At 30.7% G+C, this 20,005-nt stretch overlaps 2 protein-coding genes across 4 annotated transcripts; one reads left to right on the top strand and one right to left on the bottom strand.

Annotated features, from left to right (window-relative positions):
* Positions 1–2,768: 2,768 nt before the first annotated feature.
* LOC111911496 (DUF21 domain-containing protein At4g33700) lies at positions 2,769–17,522 on the top strand. Of its 3 annotated transcripts, none has more exons than XM_023907277.3 (11): positions 2,769–3,400; positions 3,709–3,785; positions 3,877–3,960; positions 4,043–4,156; positions 4,245–4,331; positions 4,446–4,585; positions 4,665–4,752; positions 4,839–4,912; positions 5,007–5,134; positions 5,227–5,480; positions 17,378–17,508. In XM_023907277.3, exons 1-11 carry the CDS (start codon positions 3,223–3,225, stop codon positions 17,420–17,422), a joined length of 1,269 nt encoding a protein of 422 aa, XP_023763045.1. In that variant the 5' UTR covers positions 2,769–3,222; the 3' UTR covers positions 17,423–17,508. The 3 variants fall into 3 exon arrangements, with proteins under 3 accessions (XP_023763045.1, XP_023763043.1, XP_023763046.1); XM_023907275.3 differs by lacking the exon at positions 17,378–17,508 and adding an exon at positions 5,556–5,713 and having other exon boundaries at positions 2,770–3,400; XM_023907278.3 differs by lacking the exons at positions 2,769–3,400; positions 3,709–3,785; positions 3,877–3,960; ... (5 more) ...; positions 5,007–5,134; positions 5,227–5,480 and adding exons at positions 13,300–13,535; positions 13,775–13,851; positions 13,947–14,030; ... (5 more) ...; positions 16,184–16,311; positions 17,045–17,298 and having other exon boundaries at positions 17,378–17,522.
* A 519-nt stretch (positions 17,523–18,041) lies between these two features.
* On the bottom strand, positions 18,042–19,755 carry LOC111911495 (NKAP family protein UM04995). Its single transcript, XM_023907274.2, has 4 exons — positions 19,613–19,755; positions 19,070–19,238; positions 18,731–18,971; positions 18,042–18,500 (listed from the first exon to the last, which is right to left on the bottom strand). The coding sequence occupies exons 2-4, from the start codon at positions 19,236–19,238 to the stop codon at positions 18,197–18,199; spliced, it is 714 nt and encodes a 237-aa protein (XP_023763042.1). The 5' UTR covers positions 19,613–19,755; the 3' UTR covers positions 18,042–18,196.
* Positions 19,756–20,005: the final 250 nt, after the last annotated feature.

Raw genomic sequence — 20,005 nt, 5'->3', positions numbered from 1 at the left:
TCAGTGGCGGTCGCAGACTGTTTTAGTAGAGGTGTTTCTCGTACTTCAAACCGGTGCATCTAATAGAAAAAAAAATTGCACTATGTGCCGGAAATTAAGCAGTGGCCCGGGACCCCCAATGCTCCACTAAGGTCCGCCACTGGTAGTTGTATAGAAGCATAGAGCAAAATATATTGTTTTGATGGTAAAATAATAATTAAACACATGATAAATTGGTGATTAAGATTTAAAACTCAATGAAAAATAAAAATAAAAATATTGATGGCTATAATTAATAACAAGAAACTATTAGTGGATTATAAACTTAATTTCAAAAATAAGAGCTAAGATATGAACTTCTAATGGACATTTATACAATCAATAAAGCATCTAATTCCATTAAGGGAACCTTTTCTTTTTAGAAGCATAAAATATATGTCACATGAGAAAGTGGTTTGCTTCGATCACCATCACCATTATAGAATATATGGAATGGAAATTATCTTTTTCCATTGGATTTCACATTTACAAAATGGTTTACATTTTGTTTTCTGAGATAATACCGTATAATATAAAGTTACAAACTCAATGTCAATGGATTTGTTTATCTTTTAAATGTGGTCAACTAAATATAACGACTAAATAAGTAATTGCATTTCAGAATGAAGCAATCTAAGTTTATAACCAATTTAAATCTCACACGTATAATCTCAAGAAAGAAATGAATGATAGAAATGATTAGGGTTCTACCTTTAAGGTGTTACGTATGGATACTAATTTTGAAAATAACGTTTCTAAGGGGCTATTTGGTATGTTTTTTACTAGGTCCAGTAGGACGTTGTGTTGGCTCAAACAAATAGACTATTTGATACCCCAATTAGAAATTACTCATTCGTTCTTATAGTCTGCGATATGTCTTTTATCGGATCTAATAAAAAGGTCCGGTATGACTAAATCATGTATTGAATCAATTATATCTGATTTAATCGACAACTATCAAACAACCCTAAATCATTTTAGGTTAGGTGTATATGAATTGAAAATGTCATTATCCATAATTTTAGTATGCTATATAAACATACACACAATAAAAATGACACAACTTCCGCTTTCATACATACATGTAATTGTGATGATTACAGTAATACCTTATATAATGTACTCTTCAAATACAATTGCATAGTATATTAGATGCATACTTTAGAAATTTTAATAATTGTATTTAGGTGTTTAAGAGGTAAATTCTTGAATTTATATTTTGTGTAGCTGGCTTTATTTTAACGTTAAGACGCTTTAAAGATGATTATAGAGGTTTAAAGTTTAAATATTATAATTGAATGTTATTTGGTAGACTACCATAAATATCTAAATGGATCTCCGGTTAGGATTCTACTTGCTTAAACTCTTAAACATGATTTATTGGCAATATTTTCGAATAGGAAAGTTTTGTTAAATACGTGGCAAACATGATTAAACAAAAACCATTATTGTATTTATATCTTCCAATTGCATTTCTAAATGTTAACTTTTAAGCTAATCATATTAGTTATATTTTCACACCATATCATTTACAACTACTTTTTATCAAATTTGAATCATATAAGTAACTTAATCAACGATAGGATTTCCAGAATAGTATTTAGACTGATAAATAATTATATACTTTTAGAAAAATAAGTGTATTTTGTTGTTTATAATTCTTGACTCAAAAGATCAAGCTAAAAATAAAAATGCACAAAACAAACATAAATTATACCACCATATAACAAGCTAAATACAAAAATGCACAAAACAAACAAACTGGTTGGTCTCTTGGTGATCATTAGTGCCAATAATAAATTTCCCCAATGACAGATGTAACCATATGTTCATATCCATTCATCCGAATAGTATATGCAACCAAGTTTTAACAATATTTTCAATAACTTAGACAAACATATGAAATAACACAAACCATGTACAAGATTCATTAGACATTTTCACATTAACTCACACTACAAAATTGTTCAATATGCTTTCTTAAACAATTCCATATTGCTATGCATTGCCAATTCGTTTGATCGACTATGATAACATTTAAATCAAAACTTAGATACAATCTAAAAAAAAAACTGATATAAAATTTCTAATTTCACAATGCGAGATTGCATTGAGAAGTTGCATTTTTAGATTAAATTTTATCATATTTAGTACAATGGAAACACTAAAGTTCTAAAAGTCTTACGTGTTCGCTGTAGTATTTGCAGCCACTTCGAAATTGTGTGTTATGGTTGCAAAAGTTTCCAAAATGTATTTATCGTCAAAATAAAAAAATAAAAAATAAAAAAAACCGAAAAAGTAGTTGTAAGACAATTTTTGTGACTTTTTATATATATATATATATATATATATATATATATATATATATATATATATATATATATATATATATATATATATATATATATATATATATATATATATATATATATATATATATATATATATATCAAAGTATCTCATTCTATAAAATTCGTGATCACCATATAAAAAATTAAAATATAATAATTTACTAAAAAATCATAAAATATTTGTTGATAAAAAGTTAACTGGTAGCCGATAACAAATGACATTATATCTGGAAAATATAAAATGATATATAAACATATATTTATTATAATTAATATGGTTTCATGAAAGAATTAAAAAGAACAAACTTTATAAAATAATTAAAAAACTATTTAAATTGCTTTTCAAAAGTTTATTTTATTTTATTTTTATTTATAACAACCTAAAAAAATAAACGTTATACATACGATTGCATAGTTCAATCTATTTTTGTCAATGCGTGAAAATTGTGGAGGGAATGACACGTAACCATGTAAACGGTAATGCTCTCGCGTGTCACCCTAGTCACAGCTGCCCGAACCCCTGCCCGAATTTCCCAACATTCAACGCCATTTTCTCACCGTATTCCACAATTCCCTCCGCTATATCTCTCAGCAAAGTCGGTTTCACGATTTCACTATATATACACACACACATTCCTCAGCAACTTTTACGCTTTTGTTACTCAATTTCACGTTTTCCATCTCTCTGTGAAGTCGAAGAATCCAGAATCGAAGCTTGAAGCTGTCGTATTATACTGAAAAGTAAGAGGGTTAGTTTACTTCAAGTTTGGTTTCTTCTCGAAGCTAGCTGAAGCAGAGGATAGTGGATATATAGTTGAGGATAATCGAAGAACGAAATCTATTGTGTTGATATATGGCGGTGGAGTATGAGTGTTGCGAGTATCAGTTCTTCGTGCACATAGGGATCATTGCGTTTTTGGTTTTGTTTGCTGGTTTGATGTCTGGGCTTACGTTGGGGCTTATGTCTTTGAGTCTCGTTGATCTTGAAGTTCTTGCTAAATCTGGTACTCCGAAAGATCGTAAATATGCAGGTATTTGTTTAAATTGTTTCCTTACTTGTTTCTGTTTATGGTTTGATTAATCGGTTTGATTTTGATGCCTGTATTTTGGCTCAAACTCTTCTAGATTCATAGATTCCTTTGTTTAATTGTTTAATCTACTCCTCCTTCCACTATTTCTAACGGTTCTCAGTTTTTGATGATTTCGAAAATTGTTATGACATCTCATCTTGTAATTTCGAGCTCTCATAGTCATTACATGACATGAAGATTGCTGAATATTACAATACCTAAACTTATTAGGGTTTTTTTTGCTATCCGATTACTTTATGTTGCAACAGAGAAGATATTACCAGTGGTCAGAAAACAGCATTTATTACTTTGCACTCTTCTGATTTGCAATGCTGCTGCAATGGAGGTACATTGAACACATTATAGATTTGAATCGATTGTTATAACATTTCATAGTTATAACTTTTCAAACTTGAATCGATTGTTATCTTGTTTAGGCACTTCCTATTTTTCTGGATTCTCTAGTGACAGCTTGGGGTGCTATCCTCATTTCAGTGACATTAATACTTCTGTTTGGTGAGGTGAGAGTATTCATCAATCAACTAATCATCTAAACTCTAAATCCAGAAAACTAACTACTACTTATACATATATCATCCACAGATCATACCTCAATCTGTTTGTACTAGATATGGACTTGCTATTGGCGCATCTGTAGCTCCATTTGTTCGTGTTCTTGTTTGTGTCTGTTTTCCTGTTGCATATCCAATAAGCAAGGTGATATGATATACTCATATACTCATATATATAATATACCCCTGTTCCACTTCTATTTCACTAATATTCATAAAATATTTCATATCAGCTTCTAGACTATCTCTTGGGTCATGAACATGTTGCTCTTTTCCGAAGAGCCGAATTAAAGACACTTGTCAATTTACATGGTAACGAGGTACAGTATAATTAATCTGTTCAAATACAGTATAATCTGTTCTGTTCAAATACAGTATAATCCGTTCTGTTATATCATATCATGTTAAATCAGATTTTGTGATGATGTAAACAGGCTGGAAAGGGTGGTGAGTTGACACATGATGAGACAACAATAATTGCAGGAGCACTTGAACTCACAGAAAAGACAGCAAGTGATGCAATGACTCCTATATCTGAAACTTTTTCAGTTGATATAAATGCCAAACTTGATAGGTTTCTTGATTTTTTTTTTCATTAGTTTAAGATCTTTATAAATTATAATTATGCATTTTTTTATTATTGCAAAAAACAGGGATTTAATGAATATAATCCTGGAAAAAGGGCATAGCAGAGTACCTATCTATTACGAGCAACCTACCAACATAATTGGACTTGTTCTGGTAATTTATAAATTAATAAATTCTATTCCACAATATTTAATTTATTAAATAATAATATATTTAATGTTATGGTTATGATTTGTTAGGTCAAAAATTTGTTGACCATTCATCCGGAAGATGAAGTACCTTTAAAAAGTGTCGCAATACGCCGGATTCCAAAGTACATTGTTATTTTTATATTTATTTGACATTTTAATATCTTTACAAATTGTTTATTTATATAATATTTTAATTAAACATTTGGTTTCTTTTAGGGTTCCGGAAACTCTTCCATTATATGATATCTTAAATGAGTTTCAAAAAGGTCATAGTCATATGGCGGTTGTTGTGAGACAATGTAACAAGACCTCAGAGCAAGTGGGCCCCACAAGTCCATTGCCAGGTCTGTTCGTCTGAATGAGTCTAAATGACCATATTACCCTTACACTTTTGACAATCTTTTATCAAGTTTAATATGTAACCTAAAATTTATAGATGGGAAGAAGGAGGTGCGGATAGACGTTGATCGAGAGAATAGCTTGAGGGCAAAAAGGTCATTTCAGAAATGGAAGAGTTTCCCAAACAATGGGAACAATTCTAGTAGAGGTGGGTATAGGAGTAAGAAGTGGAATAAAGATATGTATTCGGATATTTTGGAGATAGAAGGAAAACCACTTCCGAAGCTTCCTGAAGAAGAAGAAGCTGTTGGGATAATAACAATGGAAGATGTTATCGAAGAATTACTTCAGGTAAATTTAAACAACTTTTTTTTTTCTTTTCTAAATTATCATTTTTTTATTAATGTTTTTTTTGGTGAAATGTAGGAGGAGATATTTGATGAAACTGATCATCATTTTGAGGACTCATAACGTGGTTTGGTTGAAGTTATCACATAGATGTTTTTTTTTTAGTTTAAACACCGGCTAAACTTGAAAATGTACATAAACAATCTTGTGTCTTATTTATTTATTTTTTAATGTCATAGGAATGTTTTTGATTTGGGGTTTATTTGATAAATTTGGGGGTTAATTTGTAGCTGCAAATTCATTAGTTAATATTAATGGTTCAGAAAATTTACTAAAAATATATTTGAATTTGACGAATTTGAAGTTAGAAACATTTTTCTGAAAGTGTATGTTAAGTTTTTATTTATTTATTTGGTCTATGCATTTAATATAATAAAAAAAGTTCCAATAAATTTATAATATATTCACCATTTATAATAAAAAAATAAAAGAAATATAATAAACAAAAATGAGCTATTTGGGTTATTTTGTATTATTCGGTTGTTATTTTAGTATCCAAAATCTAAAATAATAATTCACATACGGTCCACGTCAATCCAAAATACTTGTATCCAAACTATACAGTTCAGTTCAAATTGTTCAATATCTGTATGGGTTGAATATCTATATGGGTTAAAATGGTGTCATGATAAGAAAAGGGAAGAAAATGGTGACTAGATTTGAATGCATGACAAGAAAAGGCAAAGCATGGAGTGGTTGTTGCTAAATGCGACTCAGTGTGTAAACAAGAATATTGGCAAAAGCTCCAAAAAAATTAGATAAAAGAATAAGAATCCAGATTGTTTAGTTGTGTCATTAAAGATATCTTTAGAACAAAATCTACAAATAAAGATATGGATGTTTCTACCAATTATGCCATTTGAAAACTTTACATCTTATAAAGATGTCATTATATGCTCAAACTGACTGAATACCCTTTTAGATTAAATGTGGCTACATAAAACCTACTTCGTTTCTAGACCAAATAAATCCCATGAAATTTTACCTTACAATTTAGCAAATAACTTTTGCAACACTCATCAAATTTACGAACCGAACAAGTGCTTGTTCATTTTCGTTCCTTTAAGTTAGCCGAACAAGTGAACAAACACGAACGGATAAACGAACGAGTTTTTTTGTTCATGTTTGTTCGTTTAACAAATTACCATGTTCACGTTCGTTAGTTTATGTTTGTAAATATGCTAAAGAACAGATAATCAAACACAAATGAATATATATATATATATATATATATATATATATATATATATATATATATATATATATATATATATATGAACGTAAACGAACATATAATATAGTAATGTAATAAAAAACAATTGAACGTATATGAACATAAATAAACTTAAACAAACGAACATAATCGAACGTTCACGAACATAATTAACGAACGAGATCATTGTTCATGTTCATTCGTTAAACTAAACGAATGAGAAATTGTATTTATGTTCATTTATTTATTAAATAAACGAACATAAACAAACTTCCCGCTGAGCAGTTTACGAACTGTTCGCGAACATTCGGTTCGTTTACATCCCTAATTTTACCAATATTCATCAATTTTATCAATACATTAAACCAAGTTTTTTTTTTGGCTTAACCCTTAGTCATTTAGTCAAGATTAATGAAAAACATCAACTCCTATTAGTAATCACAAATACAATTTTAACAATCCATCAAAGCACATAAATAAAGCAAATAGCAGATAATATCAATCAATAGCATCCCCTGGGATAAGGCATCATGAATCAGGCAACTCTAGCTTTAAATTCCTGAAATACCTAGCCTATTCTCTAGCATGCAACTCTAATATCTCATAAGTATCTCATAATGTAAACAAGTAATGGTATTTTAGGAAATCAGCGTTCGGGTTCTGGCTGATTGTACACACTGCTCCAACTCGCTTTCTCCTAAAAGCTCTTACTCATTTTAAAAAATTATTTCTTTTTAGAAAATTTTCTCAAATCCTCAGTTTGACTCCATACATACCCGAGAGTACGTCCGAATCCCTCAAACCAAGGCTCTGATTCCAACTTGTAACACTGTAAATTTTCAAATAAATTTTTTATTTTTAAAACCGCATAAAACACAATCTCATAATTCTCAAAACACAATTGTATAAGTTGTTCAAAACACAAGACAACAAAATGTTGATAATATCCTAGAATTCTCAAAACATAATCTCTAGCTTGTGTGTACAATCATGGCGGTGCCATCCCGCGATCTCGATATCTACCTAAAACATATATAATTCAACACGGTAAGTACGAAACTTAGTGAGTTCCCCAATATACCATACACAAATAATCATCCTCTCATGACTAAATCTCGATAAGGACTCTTTGGTCTATGTGTCTCAGTGAGGACTCTCTGGTCTCACAACTCGGGTTGGACCCTCCGGTCCTAACCAATAAAGCACAAAATAATATACAACATAAATCACAAAGACAAATGCATGAGATCACATAACTCAGCATAAGCATACAAGGCCCTCCGGTCGATAACTCAAATAAGACCCTCCGGTCACGCATTATTAGCACTCAGGTAAGTATAGTGAGAAGACTCACCTCAACTGCTACGCCAGAAACCCTACACTGTCGTTGCTGCTGTGTACTGACTCCTAAACTGGGCCAAAACAACCTAACACTATAATCAAAGACTATACAAGGCTTCACCTCAACACTATGCCCCATAGGTGGCCCAACTAACCAGGCCCACTACTGACCCAACTCATTGGGCCCACCAAGGCCCAAGACCAAAAAGGTCCACTAATGGCCCAATTTTCCAAATTGGGCCCAAACCCTTACTTGGGCCTTACCCTAAAGCCCACGACTTAATGCAAGTCCAAAAAAACACCCTTTCTCAGATGGCCTAACCAGTCACCAGCAATCGGGCCCAAGAGGACATCCAAAACCGAAGCCCAAATATGCGAACCAACTCAGACAGAGTACGCAGGGCGTACTCAGTGGTACGTTGCACGTACTCGCTAAATGGCTTGTACGCTGCGCGTACTCGCTTGTACGCCCAGCGTACGTCCCACATAAGCCCAAACTCTAAATGCTGCTGTATTTAAATATGCAAATAAAAAATAAAGTGTTCAATAATCAATTTTTTCCTTCATTGATATATGCTTAATGAATATTCCTTTGTTTTTTTTCAATTTATTTTAGTTCATTGAACTTTTCGTAATGAATACTGAATGCGTTCTACTAATTTAAGGTAACTAAACATAAAACAATACAATCATAGATCCATCGAATGGATTTGAGAATGAATGATATGAAATTAAAATAAGATGATCACCTCGTCAGATCGATTTTGCTTTGAAATCAATGACGATTTTGCGTTAACAGCGACAACAATTTGATCGATGTGCAATTTCTACGATTATCGACATCGATTTGATAATTTTGAAGTTAGAAGATGATATTTTGGAAAGAAAATCATAGAGAATTTTTGTTTTTTTTAATTAAATGATGTTATAGTCATGTAATTAAATTAATAAAAAAGTGTAAAAGACAATCTTACCCTTATGATCTTAAATTCAATCCAACGACCCACTTTTAGTTCTCGGGTTTTCAAAACACTATAAATTCTCAAGCGATCTCAATCCTATATATATATACATACATACATACATATATATATATATATATATATATATATATATATATATATATATATATACACACACTAGATTATGACCCGCGTTAAACGCGGGGAACACATAAATAAAATGCAAATTTATATAGATATTACAAAATAATTATAAAAAAAGTAGGGTTATTGGTATTATTGAAATGTGTAGAAATTACACTAAAATAGGTAAATATATATAGCATTGAAGGGCCTCTTTATAGACAACATTTTTTGTTTTATTAGTTCAATGACCTTGTTTGTCACATATAAGTACCTTCAAACATTTTTTACTTGTGACATGAAAAACAACTATGTATAGCCAACCATGCGTGAAAATGGGTCTACTCAAGTATAATCCAACATTTAACAATGTAATTTCAAAAGACATTGTTATTTTATGGCTATATTGCGAAATATAACTGTTTATTTCAAAAAATAGCAACTTATTTATGTTCCTTCAAAATGAACCACATAAAACTCCCCACAATATTAAATATAAAGAAACTATAACCAATAAATCTGCAACGAAGCTAATCATCTCCCTCCATTTCATCTCTAATATCAGATCTTTTTTTCCTTAATCTGAATTATTGTTACTATCATCGACAATGTTAAGATTCATTGATGGCTTCTTTTTTATTTTAGGGATAATATGACAGAAATCATTTATCAGGTCCATCATTTATGTTTATATCTTCGTTTTTTTTTCTTGATTTTGATATGCCTTCTTCGGTTTACCACCATCTTTTTTTTCAGGCTCCTTTTTTTATGAAATAACATTTTTTTTGTGAAATTCTTTCTACGATTTTGAGTATGTGCAGGTATGTTGATTTTTTTTTGAAGTAAAGAAAGTAGGGTTTTTGTTTGTTGTTGGTTCCTAGGTTTGGTTCTTATTTTTTGTGATTTCTCATAATCCATTGCGTTTTATTTTCCATCTTTATCTATAATCTTTATGTATATAACACTTTATCCATATAGTCATTCACTATAGAGTTAAATGAAGGAAAAAAGAAACACCCCTTTAGTTTTATTTACTTTGCAAATTATCGAGCCTCCATGCAAAGCTTACAACATAATGAAAAAAACAAAAAGCCCTTATGAGGTAAATGCCAATTACGATTCTACCCCTTTTCCTCTTGTAACAATTATCTCACTTCAAAACATCTACTTTTGTGTTTCAGCATATTATTGATAGCATGAAAGATCCAAGCATTGTTGCATTTTGGTTAATCACAATGCCTCAAATTATGGGAGGATTTAAATATGGTGATGAGGTCGGACATAAAATATGGTGGTAATACAAGGTTCTTCTATTTCTTATTTATTTATTTACTTATTTTTTAATTCAACTTTATTACGAAATTAAATAGCTTCTTTTGTTGATATTAGTGTTTCTTATTTAGAAAAATATGCAATATGATCAACTTTGTGATGCTATAGCAATGAGAAAAATTGGATGAGCAGGAAGTGAGATAAATTTATAATTTATTAACTTCAATGAAAAATTAATTAATTACAATTTTATTATTGAATTTGAAATACAATAGGGATTATATCAATGGATCCTGAATGTGCAATAAATGATCCAGTGATAGTATAGAACATTCCTTACTATAAAGCAAAGAGCAAATTAGGGGCAGAAGTGATGAAGCTTAATCTACCACCATGACGTCAAAACTGGGGGGGGGATCAGTATAAACAAAAGTTTTTTCATTTATTTTTAGTGATTTACATATTTGGTCCCTGTGTTTAGTTGATTTTTTTGGTTTTGGTCCCTAAAAGAATCAGGTTGTAGTTTTTGGACCTTGTTTCACTGTTTCATAAAACTTTTATGATTGTCTAAGTTAACAGCCTAACTATTAGTTTTTTTTAAATCAACATTTTGCCTTTGAACCCAAACTAAAAAATATATAGCATAACAACAAAATTTATATATATATATATATATATATATATATATATATATATATATATATATATATTAGAGTAGATTACATTTTTGGTCCTTGAGTACACCTGATTTTTTTTAGAAGGTTCTGAGGGGCGTTTTTGGTATTTCAGGGTTAAATGTTGACTCTAGTTGAGTGCACACTTCTATTATACTGTGCATTCTTCCTGCCCATGTATGATACCGATTCTCTTTGAAAAAAGAATACGGGAGCCTATTTTCATCTTTCACAACATGCTTATATTTAACTTTAAAGCTCACATCAATTGTTGAGAAGGTATATTTCTTATTCTTATTCTGTTACTACCGGAGACATAAAAAACTTTCTAATGAGGGCGTTCATGTTTTTTGTACAACCCGTCTGTTATATTATGTCATGTCATCTCTTGTCTTGTCTATTGATTTTTTACAAATGTATACACACACATGTAACATCATAATTTCATTATATATAACATTCAATTTTAATATTGAGTTTATTGTTTTCGAAAATAGGATCATAGTTACCGATTAAAAAGATGGAACCAAGAACCGAACAAAACATAAAAAAAAAAAATTCAAAAACAACATTATACATCCAAATTATAAGTATTGAACAAAGAACCATACGAATGAGTAAAAACATATAATTTCGAAAACAATATCAAACTTACAGATTAAAATGATTTAAGGAAGAAATACATACATTTATTCGACTAATCAGACTGATGGGAAGGTTGAAGTTTTTTTGCATTTGTTTTCTACGTAGGAATTATGACATAATGTTTGTGTAAATCGATTATTAAAAGGTTTGAAATATATATAAAAGTCAATATGATGAAAATTAGCAGGTAATCAATTGAAATCTCATTTAAACTTAAAATAGAAGATATAATGCTTGAAAGTGTATCGGTTCATAAAAATATCCGAAACTTTTGAAATTTGAAATTAATAGTTTCCGAGATTTCAATATATAATATAATTTGGAAAGCAATTTTGAATGGAAATAGAGCCTAAACTTAAGGTTTACATTAATAAGGAACCAATTTTGTAGTTGTAAGTTTGGAAAGAAATGAAGTATCATTTTAATTCAATTCCCACATTTAATTTCCTAATATAACGGGTTGACTTCTTGTTTGATCAAGGTGACGTAAGCAAATTGATCTAAGGGTGTAAAACCTATAAAGAAAACACAATCAACGATCAAGATTGTTTTAGATGATGTCATAAGGTTTCTCTTTTAATAATATATATATATATATATATATATATATATATATATATATATATATATATATATATATATATATATATATATATATATATATATATATAGGGTTAGGTTCATGTGAGAACAGTATTTATTGTGAGAACATGAGAACACTACTTTATGTTACTATTCTGCTATGAATTTTGTATATAAAACGTTATGATATTATTCATCAACAAATATATAAAGAGTCACATATTTAACATTCACATTAGAATTTACTAAATTACTATATATATATATATATATATATATATATATATATATATATATATATATATAAATTTTATAGTAGAATGACAAAATAAAATTGAATATAATCATATTGTAATTACTACAATACTATACATATTAAATTCAAACAAGAATAATAACATGCAAATGGTGTTCTCACGTTCTCACAATAAATACTGTTCTCAAATGAACTTAATTATATATATATATATATATATATATATATATATATATATATATATATATATATATATATATATATTACTGTACTTTTTACTATAAATTTCGTTATCAACTTTATAGAAATACAAAAGATAACGACTTGTTGAACATCTTACCATTTTTTTTATTATCTTCTCAAAAACAATCTAGAAGTATTCCTAAGAGTTCACATTAGCATCTACTTTGTACCTTCTACAATATAAAACGTTTGAATGTATATTTGTGAGATGCGTAACAATTGTTGAGGGAGTGACACGTAACCATGAAAACAATGATGCTGGCGTGTCACCGTAGTCTCAGCTGCCCGTACTCCTGCCCGAATTTCCCGAAATCCAACACCATAGTACTCTAACGGAATAATCTTTCAACTTTATTCATCACTCTGTAAAGTGGAAGAATCGGGACTCGTAGGTTGTAGCCATCATATTATATTTCAAAGGTGGTTTAGTTTCTTCTCCTCGAAGTTAGCTGCAGTAGAGTATATATAGTTGAGAATAACAGAAGAAAGAACTCTAATTGTGTTCATATATGGCGGTGGAGTATGAATGTTGCGAGTATCAGTTCTTCTTGCACATAGGGATCATTGCGTTTTTGGTTTTGTTTGCTGGTTTGATGTCTGGACTTACGTTGGGGCTAATGTCTTTGAGTCTCGTTGATCTTGAAGTTCTTGCCAAATCTGGTACTCCAAAAGATCGTAAATATGCAGGTATATATTTCCAGTATAATTAATCACCTTCATGTTGATGTTGATGTCTATGTTGGCTCAAGTTTCCCTTCCAAATTTTCACGATACTTCTCAGATTGTGATGATTAAGCAAATTGTGATGACATCCGACATTTCATCTTGTAATTTTGAACTCTGGTAGTTATTACCAGACATGAAGATTGCTAAACGTATTAGGGGTTTTTTTTTTGCTAATTACTTCTCACTTTTTATCGCAACAGAGAAGATATTACCAGTGGTCAAAAATCAGCATTTACTACTTTGCACCCTTCTGATTTGCAATGCTGCTTCAATGGAGGTACATTGAACACATTATAGATTCAGATAAGTTGATTCACATTCATATTCATAGTCATAGCTTTTCAAATTTGAATCGATTGTTATCTTGTTTAGGCACTTCCTATTTTTCTGGATTCTCTAGTGACAGCTTGGGGTGCTATCCTCATTTCAGTGACATTAATACTTCTGTTTGGTGAGGTGAGAGTATTCATCAATCAACTAATCATCTAAACTCTAAATCCAGAAAACTAACTACTACTTATACATATATCATCCACAGATCATACCTCAATCTGTTTGTACTAGATATGGACTTGCTATTGGCGCATCTGTAGCTCCATTTGTTCGTGTTCTTGTTTGTGTCTGTTTTCCTGTTGCATATCCAATAAGCAAGGTGATATGATATACTCATATACTCATATATATAATATACCCCTGTTCCACTTCTATTTCACTCTGCTAATATTCGTAAAATATTTCATATCAGCTTCTAGACTATCTCTTGGGTCATGAACATGTTGCTCTTTTCCGAAGAGCTGAGTTAAAGACACTTGTCAATTTGCATGGTAACGAGGTATGTCAAATTCAGTACAATTATGTTATGTCATGTACAATGCTTGATTTTGTGATCTTGTAAACAGGCTGGAAAAGGAGGTGAATTGACACATGACGAGACAACAATAATTGCAGGAGCACTTGAACTCACAGAAAAGACAGCAAGTGATGCAATGACTCCTATATCTGAAACTTTTTCAGTTGATATAAATGCCAAAATTGACAGGTTTTTTGATATGATTTCATTAATGGGGAAATAGACTTATTGAGGTAACTAACTTTTCTTTGTACATATCTAGGTAACGAACTTTTTTGAAGTATTCATATATGACCATTATGACCGGCTGTAGCAGGTTATATCCGGTCATAACCAGTCATATGTGAACACTTCCAAAAAGTTCGTTACCTAGATTTGTACAAAAAAATAATAATTACTCAGATGTGAACAAACCGAAAAGGTAAGAGTAAATTACACGAATGATCCTTAACTTATTTTAACTCGGATGATCTCTACTGTTTATTTTTGTTGTGCGTTTGGTCCGTGTCTTACCTCAAAAGACTTTTGTGCCATTTTTAATTTATTTTTTAATTAATTTTCTTATTTATGTATTTATTTTTTTATATATTTAAAAAAATTAATAGACCCCATATATCTATATCTCCTCACCCACAACCCGCTGTCTCTTCATTGAAATTTCCACAACCACAACCCAATAGAAGGGTTGTGGTGTTGGTTCGTCGGAGTTGTAGGACCGAAAAAAAAGGAATGGTGAAGACGTCGATGTCACTAAAGATGGAAAGGAAATAGAAGTTGAGGATGATGAGAAATGGGATGGTGACTGGTGGGACCCAATTTAAATTTCTCAAACGTGGTTTCAGGTTTAGGGTGAGGATATACAGATATGTGGGGTCTATTAATTTTTTTTAAATATATAAACAATAAATACATAAAAAAGAAAATTAATTAAAAAGGGCACAATAGTCTTTTGAGGTAAGATAGAGACCAAACACACAACAAAAATAAATAGTAGGTATAATTCGAGTTAAAAAATATGTTAGGGACCAAACGCACAAATTACCCAAACCACAACGACCATTCATGTAATTTGCTCTTAGTTTTTCGGTTTGTTCATATCTTGGTAACTATCTTTTTTTTACACATCTAGGTAACAAACTTTTTGGAAGTGTTCACATATGACCATGATAACCGGATATAACCTGCTAAAGCCGGTCATAATGGTCATATGTGAACACTTTCAAAAAGTTCGTTACCTAGATGTATAAAAAAAGATAGTTACCCAGACATGAACAAACCGAAAAGTTAATTACCTTAATAAATAAGTCTATTTCCCTCATTAATTTCATTAGTTTACATCTCTCCAAGATCTTTATAAATTATAACTATGCATTTTTTATTATTAATGCAAAAACAGGGATTTAATGAATATAATCCTGGAAAAAGGGCATAGCAGAGTACCTATCTATTACGAGCAACCTACCAACATAATTGGACTTGTTCTGGTAATGTATAATTTAATAAATTCTATTCCGCAATATTTACAATATGAAATATTCATTTAACTTATTAAATAATAATATATATTCAATTTTTTGGTTATGGTTTGTTAGGTTAAAAATTTGTTGACCATCCATCCGGAAGATGAAGTACCAGTAAAAAGCGTCGCAATACGCAGGATTCCAAAGTACATTGTTATTTTTATATGTATTTGACATTTTAATATTTTACAAATTGTTTATTTATATAATATTTTAATTAAATATTTGGTTTCTTTTAGGGTTGCGGATACTCTTCCATTGTATGATATCTTGAATGAGTTTCAAAAAGGTCATAGTCATATGGCAGTTGTTGTGAGACAATGTAGTAAGACCTCAGAGCAGGTGGGCCCTACAAGTCCATTGCCAAGTAAGCCTTCCATTTAAGGATATACAATTAATGATGTCATGTCTGTCTTGTCTGGATAAAGTGATGTATACATAAGGTTTATTTCTTTTGTTTTTTTCTAGACCGGATAAACTGTCTAAATGAGTCTAAATGACCATATTACCCTTAAATTCCTACAAACAATTTTGACAATGTTTATTATTTGTAAGGGTTAATCTAAAATAAAACCTTATATTTTCTATTTTTTCTGGATTAAAACTAAATTTATTTTTTGCCTGAAAAACACCTTGTATTTTTTCATTTGTTCCGAAAAAGCCTTCAACTTTGTATTTTTTTTCCGAAAGAAAACCTCTACCTTCTAAATGCTTCCAAATAAACCCTCCACCTTTTTAGTTTTTATGGAAAAAATCCTCACATTTTATAATTTCTTTTCGGAAAAATGACGAACGGTTGGATCGGAAAAAATGAAAAAAATACAAGGTCTTTTTCAGATAAAAAAAATTGAGGTTTAATCCATAAAGAACACAAAATATAAGTTCTTTTTAGAGATTAACCTTGATTTTAATGTGAGAAAAGTTGGGTGTATATGAGTAAAATTATTGAATGGGTGTGTTTCTTTTCTACACCAAATAAACCGACTTTCAGTAAATGACCCTTTTATGCTTACATTCCAAGCAAACAATTTTCATCAACTTTAACATGAAAATAGTTGGGTGTATGGGTATATCAACTTATTGCAATCTAAAAATTATAGATGCGAAGAAGGAAGTGCAAATAGACATTGATCGAGAGAATAGCTTGAGGGCAAAAAGGTCATTTCAGAAATGGAAGAGTTTCCCGAATAGTGGGAACAATTCTAATAGAGGTGCCTATAGGAGTAGGAAGTGGAATAAAGATATGTATTCGGATATTTTGGAGATAGAAGGAAAACCGCTTCCAAAGCTTCCTGAAGAAGAAGAAGCTGTTGGGATAATAACAATGGAAGATGTCATCGAAGAATTACTTCAGGTAAATTTAAACAACTTTTTTTTTTTCTTTCTAAATTATCATTTTTTTTATTAATGTTTTTTTTTTGGGTGAAATGCAGGAGGAGATATTTGATGAAACTGATCATCATTTTGAGGATTCATAACGTTTGTTTTGGTTGAAGTTGGATGTTTTTTAGTTTAAACACTGATTAAACTTGAAAATGTACATAAACGATCTTGTTTTTCCTTTATTTTATTTTTAATGTCAGGAATCTTTTTGACGTGATTGAGTCTCTTTTCTTTGATAAAAGTTGGTAACAGATGTTTATAAATGAGAACTTGTTGAGAACAATTGAAATCATCATCAATTCATTGTAATGGAACGCATATAGTCGAATAGGTTGTGGAAACAACTAAAAGTTTATTTTGTGCTCAAGAAAAATCTTTTGAAAATGTTAAGAAAAAGGAAAGCATAGAATGGTTGTAAACAAGAATATTGGCAAAAGCTCCAACAAAATTAGATAAAAGAATTAAGAATCCAGATTGTTTAGTTGTGTCATTAAAGATATCTTTAGAACAAAATCTACAAATAAAGATATGGATGTTTCTACCAATTATGCCATTTGAAAACTTTACATCTTATAAAGATGTCTTTATATGCTCAAACTCACTGAATAGTCCTAGACCAAATAAACCACATTAAATTACCATATTACCATTTACAATTAAACAAATAATTTTTACCGATATTCATCAATTTCAACTTGAGAAGAGCTAAAAGGGTTAGTGTTTTAATACATTAAGCCAAGTTTTTCTTTGGCTTAACACATTAAGTCATTTAGTCATTCAGTCAAGATTAAATAAAAACATCAACTCCAATTAGTAACCAACTGTACACAATCACAATTTTCACAATCCATCAAAACAAATTTAACAGATTACTTATGGTGTTTACTTCTTTTCTTCTCCCTTTTCTTCTTTTTGTCTTTAGACTTTTCTTTCGATCTGTGTTTTTTCCTTGAACAATCTCTTTTCACCCTTTTCTCCCTTCTTTCAGAACAATCTGAATCAGAAGACGATTTTGCCCTCAGACTATGAGGCCTTTTTGGGCCAAGAACAGCCCGATTATCCCACCATTCATCATATCCAATGTCATCTACATCTTTCCCTTTGGACACTTCGGGAAGATATGGCCCTGTTTCATCCATCCTGGACCCCACTGCACCCCTACCCCGCTTCGCCCTGTCATCACCAAACAAGTGAGACCCCTATACCCTATCTGAAAATTAATATATAAAAAAAAAAAGTCAAAATGTGGACACAATTACCCTTGATAGTTGATACCCTGTTTGTTACCTAGGACAGACAGTACATGACATAACAGGTTGTACTGTGTTCTGTGTTCTACTCTGACTGATGTCAAAAGGACAAAAATGTACCCAAAAAGGTGAAAGAGTAGAAAGAAAGAGTACCTTGAGTGCAAAAATTCTTCAATCTCTTTGTCCTTTAATTCATCTTCACTTGGACTTTTGCTTGATGAACACAAAGAACTATGCTTTCTTTCATAATCATCAAATCTTACATTTGCATTCTTTTGAGATTCATGAATCACATTATTTGCACGTTTTTGCTCATATTTTCTAACTCTATCATCCATTTCTTTCTCTTTTTGACGTGCTTTCCACATCTCATTTACTTCCACAGCTCTATTAGCTTCAAGAATTTAATATAATATCATAATTCATAAATTACACATAGAAATCGCTTTATATTCTAATAGAATTAAATTCATAAGGGAAGTGATAAATTACCTTGTTGTACACCAAGAACAGTTGCAGTGAGAAAACGTGAATTTGGTCGACCCCTTACATTAGGAGGATGAAGATATGCATCTATTCCATCTCTTGCAGCTTGTCTCCTTAATTCTGCTGCTTCTTTCATCAGAATTGCAGCAATTCTGTTTTCTGTTTCAAGATCCATCTAAAATAGAAATGTACGTTTGAAATTAAAACAATAACTTCAATTAGGTTCAAATATGGATTAAAGCCTCGACATCGACACAGAAACACTACCTCTGGACTTGAATACTCGACAAAAAAGTACAGATGCAATACGGATTTTAAACTTTTCAATGAAAACCAAGGATTATGTTGGTGTCAAATTCGCAACAAAGTTCGTATCAAGTTTGCGTTCGAAAAGTACTAAATGTTAAATAGAATATCGATAGTTATTTCGTAACTAAAATTTTGTAATTTTACTTAATCAAATCGAAAGGGTTTTGTAAACCCTAACTACTAAAATCTTCAATACAATATGCAATAAAGCTTCGATATCTATCTAAAGAAATAGATTACCTCAAATAATGGAGCTAATATAACGTTGGCGTTGGCCGGAAGAGACGGGGGGCGATGGTGGTTTCCCGATCGTGAAAATTGCAGAGTTGAAAGAGTTCGAAAGGGGAGATTCGACAGGGATTTAATGGCGATGGGTATTTAGGTCTTTTGCTTTTAAATGCGCGTGTAGTTCATATTTTACCTTATAGTTACAAAACTAGTCCCTAAGGTATTAGTAATCTATATATTTGTTCTAATGAATTTTTTTTCTTGCAACTCTGATCCAACTATCAAGAGTAAATTACTGAAATCGTCCCTATGGTTTGGTCAAAATTGCAAGCTTGGTCCCTAACTTTTTTTTTGCACTCGGATTGTCCCTGTGGTTTGATTTTATTGCGTTTTTCGTCCCTATAG

Source organism: Lactuca sativa, chromosome 7 (assembly GCF_002870075.4).
Source record: "Lactuca sativa cultivar Salinas chromosome 7, Lsat_Salinas_v11, whole genome shotgun sequence".
In the NCBI taxonomy this organism is placed as follows: domain Eukaryota; kingdom Viridiplantae; phylum Streptophyta; class Magnoliopsida; order Asterales; family Asteraceae; genus Lactuca; species Lactuca sativa.
This window is presented reverse-complemented; position numbering and strand designations above follow the sequence as displayed.